The sequence below is a fragment of the Eriocheir sinensis genome, unplaced genomic scaffold (assembly GCF_024679095.1).
Source record: "Eriocheir sinensis breed Jianghai 21 unplaced genomic scaffold, ASM2467909v1 Scaffold411, whole genome shotgun sequence".
NCBI lineage: Eukaryota > Metazoa > Arthropoda > Malacostraca > Decapoda > Varunidae > Eriocheir > Eriocheir sinensis.
Window position 1 is genome coordinate 297795 of NW_026111734.1, and position 4368 is coordinate 302162.

General features: G+C 40.6%; 1 protein-coding gene across 1 annotated transcript; it reads right to left on the reverse strand.

Annotated features, from left to right (window-relative positions):
• Positions 1 to 2479: 2479 nt before the first annotated feature.
• Positions 2480 to 3478, reverse strand: LOC126992178 (nuclear apoptosis-inducing factor 1-like). Its single transcript, XM_050850839.1, has 2 exons — positions 3187 to 3478; positions 2480 to 2613 (listed from the first exon to the last, which is right to left on the reverse strand). The coding sequence occupies exons 1-2, from the start codon at positions 3476 to 3478 to the stop codon at positions 2480 to 2482; spliced, it is 426 nt and encodes a 141-aa protein (XP_050706796.1).
• Positions 3479 to 4368: the final 890 nt, after the last annotated feature.

Genomic DNA, 4368 nt, shown 5'->3' on the forward strand with positions numbered 1-4368 from the left:
GGAAAAATAGTGGAACAGAGGAAGAATTGTGGAGGAGGAAGAACACAGACGCAGCAGTTATGTCAGAGGGAAAGTATGGTGTGGTGGGTACTCAAAAACAAGCTTCCTGGGTATTGCTGAGACGCCGAAGAATGCAAATTAGAAAGAAGCGATGACACAAAGACTAATACATATACAGAACTCACAATAAAGCCCGAAATACTGCTAGAGACATGCACTGTGTATTTGACTAGAAGGATACGAAAGAATCATGACCACCGAGCAAATGTAGGCGATAATATAGTTAAGAGGGAACGCAATGGCAGCTTCGTGTGTGCTGGCCGCGAAGGGGACGGATGTGTGGCCGGTATAAGGAGAGATGGGTCGTAATCATAGAGGTGGATGGGAAGAAAAACTACTGTGAGGGTAACGGAGAGGTGGGAAAGAATAGTGTTGAGGTGGAGGAGAGTAAATAATAAATAAATAATGATAGCCCCCGTTATGGCCATCAGTGCCTCGCCTATTCCCCTAAGACTTTGGCCAATATCCTGTACATGGTTGCCTAACTTCCCCATTTCCGTAAAACCTTGGGCGATATCCCGTAGATGGTTTCCATTTGTCCGTTGCTCCACCACCAGGTCCTTCAGCAGACCTCGAATTTCCTTTTGGGTAGTAAGGAACTCAGGAACCAGTTGTAGCTCTTGACCTGATGAATATGCAATTCATTAGGATACATCTGCTATTTGACGAGCATGTTCTGATGAATAGTAATGCCATTTAGTATTCCAGCAGAAGCAATGATGATTGAACAGCAATGGCATTTAATATTTAAGAAGCTATGCAATATCACTGGAGTTTACTATCTGCAGATGAGCAAGGCTTGGTGAACAACTAAGTAGGCAGGTATTTGACAGCTAGGTAAATAACTACAGTATTTGCTTGATGTTTGAATTACACTTCAGCTTGTAGGATATGTTTGAAAGTAATGACTTTCTATTGAAAATAAAAATGGTATCTAAAGAATGAGTAGGTACCTGCTGCTGTGGGAGTTGCTGGTCTACTACCACTTCTACTGGCAGGAAGGGAATTTGACCTTTGGGGTTTTAGGGCACTGGGTCGTAGCGCACTGGGTCGTCGGACACTGGATGAGGCCGATGATGGGGGCTCTTCTCTTGTTGGTTCACTATTGAAAGAAATCAAGGAAAATGTCCTTGGTTCACAACACTTGGATTATAAGACTGTTTTTTCTAAAGGACATATATTAGAAAAAGTGAAAATAAATGCATCTGCTGATTAAAAGGCACATATAATGTATATAATTACACAAATATGAACTGGTAAGGAGTAATATGAAGCTATGCCGAGGTTCTCAACCAACTGACCTTGTGAAGCCACTCCCTTGATGTGAACCCAGAGGTGTTCTAACCTCCTCTGACACCTCGATTACTGTCGTACTCATCTTCAACAACACTTGTAGATGAGGAAGGTCCAGCAAAGGCACCTGGGAAAAAAAATGATCAGCTCAAACAGAGTCCTTTTATGGAAAAGGCATGGAGACAGTAAGCAGTAAGTAGAATAATAAAGAAAAGTGAGGACGAAATCACTGCCTACCCAATACATTATCATGTGATTGTTGACTTTTGCTTTAAACTTGTTGATCTCAACATTTATATATAATTAGGGAAATAGGAATGAGAAAATTGCTTATTTGTTTTAAAAATATGAATCAGCTTCCTGCTAACACACACACACACACACACACACACACACACACACACACACACACACACAATATATATATATATATATATATATATATATATATATATATATATATAGATATATAGATATATATATATATATAGATATCTATATATATAGATATATATATATATATATATATATATATATATATATATATATATATATATATATATATATATATATATATATATATATATATATATATATATATATATATATATATATATATATATATATATATATATATATATATATATATATATATATATATATATATATATATATATATATATATATATATATATATATATATTTTTTTTTTGAAAATTTACAAAATATAAGGGTACAGTTCTACTCTCCTCCACATTTCACAGCGGTACTTTTCACACTTCTCATCGGCTAGATCTTATTATTCTACGTATTTTGAACCCCATTTATGTGTGCCGCACATAATATATGTGACTTATTTCTGTGAGGAGGCATTTCTCCCAACACCGGCTGGACCCCCGCCGCATATGGGTGTACTTCGTCGTGCTTTACATGTAGCTTTTGTCAATATTATCCAACTTTTCAAAAATCGCTATCGGCGTTTCTGGCAGTTTGAGGTGCACATAAATGGGGTTCAAAATGCGTAGAATAATGAGATCTAACCGATGAGAAGTGTGAAAAGTACCGCTGTGAGACAGGGAAGAAAGTAGAATAATACCAATAGAAGTAGGGCTTATTATTTGCTATATTAGAAGAGGTACTTACGTAAAGGCTGGCCCTCACTGTCAGGATAGGGTGCCCCTGTTGCCGCAATGGGTGCCTGCATGCGCAGAAGCACTAGCTCAGCCTCGCTGTACTCCACATTAGCAGGAGGCCCACCACCTATAGGGAAATGCGAAGTTGTGTTAAATTATTGTAATATGCTTTAGGAATTGTTTTATTTGAACACTTTGCCAGAACACAACTGGCTGCGTAAATGAAGCCTATTCAACACACAGGTTAGTCAAATAAATGTTGTGAGCACATGGCTGGAAGTTAGAGATCCAAACTACGAAAACAAGAATTATCAGTAAAAGGGGCGATGTTATCGGCGGTCGAGGGGGAAGGGTGATAGGGATGGACAATGTTTTTCCCTCTCCACACTCAGTATCCTTGTATTTTGTCGCCACTGCAATGTCCTCTCCCAAGAAAAATTCAAAGGCGGCCTTTGCAGGAACTTCTTGACGTGGTGAAAATATTTTTTTTGCCATTAAATTCACTAACAAATCACTGCTGCATAATTTAACCTAAACAAATATAACATAACATCCTGCTGAGGGAGGTACCCTCCTTGATAAGCACCTAGTACCACTCCTTGTAGCTTTACCCATAATCTTTGGGGTATAGCAAGTCTTTTTAGCACACTGTACCCTAATGATTACTGAGGAATGTGAGCACCAAAAATATATGACTAACCTGTGGCACCCATATCCTTCATTTCTGCTGCAGATTTACTCTTCACTTGAGCTTTCAAGTCTCTGAACTTTCTCTTAAGTTCTTCAACACTTCTTTCAACGTGGGACACAGCATTTACACAATCACACACTTCCTCCCAAGCATACCTCTTGGTTGACTCTGTCACCCCAGCCCTCATATCATGCTTGCCCAGTATGACGTGCTCCCTCCTCTCCACCTCCTCCACCAGGGCTAAGATCTCAGCCTCAGTGAAACGAGGCCGCCTTTGAATTTTTCTTGGGGGAGAGGACATTGCAGTGGCGACAAAATACAAGGGGATACTGAGTGTGGAGAGGGAAAAACATTGTCCATCCCTATCACCCTTCCCCCTCGACCGCCGATAACATCGCCCCTTTTACTGATAATTCTTGTTTTCGTAGTTTGGATCTCTAACTTCCAGCCATGTGCTCACAACATTTATTTGACTAACCTGTGTGTTGAATAGGCTTCATTTACGCAGCCAGTTTTGTTTTTCGCCCTGCTGGGACTTCTGGCAGTTTCAGGCTGAACTTTCGTTGAAGTTCATCCACGCTCCATTGGACACCGTTCCTCCCACGTCTGCCTCTTGCTTGCTGTCACCACACCCTTCACATCATCATGCTTCCCAGAAATGATGTTTTCCCTCCTCTCCACCTCTTCCACCAAGGCTAGTAGCTGCTGGTGAATGACGGAGTGTGAGGCGACAGTGAAGGGCTGAGAGGGAGAGAGGGGTGGATAGCGACTTCTACCCCCCTTGACCGTGTAATCTGAGCCTTGATAACTTTTCCCTTCTACTGTAACGCCTTGTTATTGTCATCTGGGTTTACTGTTGTAGTGTTCAGCAGCCTGTTTCTGGAATTTGACTTTATTAAGTAGCTTTGGCACTTACAATGTAAACACAGCTGATACTGTTGCGGGACCTGTGATTCGCCGTGAGTCAGATGACGTCATCGATGACGCTTATCCACTCAGCGGCCTCGCTGACTTAGCGCGCCTCTAACAACCATCTAAAGTTTGCTTTGTGAATCTGACGCTAACGTCGGTAACTAAATCAATAGTGCGTAGTTTTGTTAGTTCGTAGTTATTGTGTATGTTTGTGAATTCGGGCCCTGTTTTGCACCCCGTCCTCGCCTCTCATTATGAGTAGTTTCCTCGTGTAGCCTT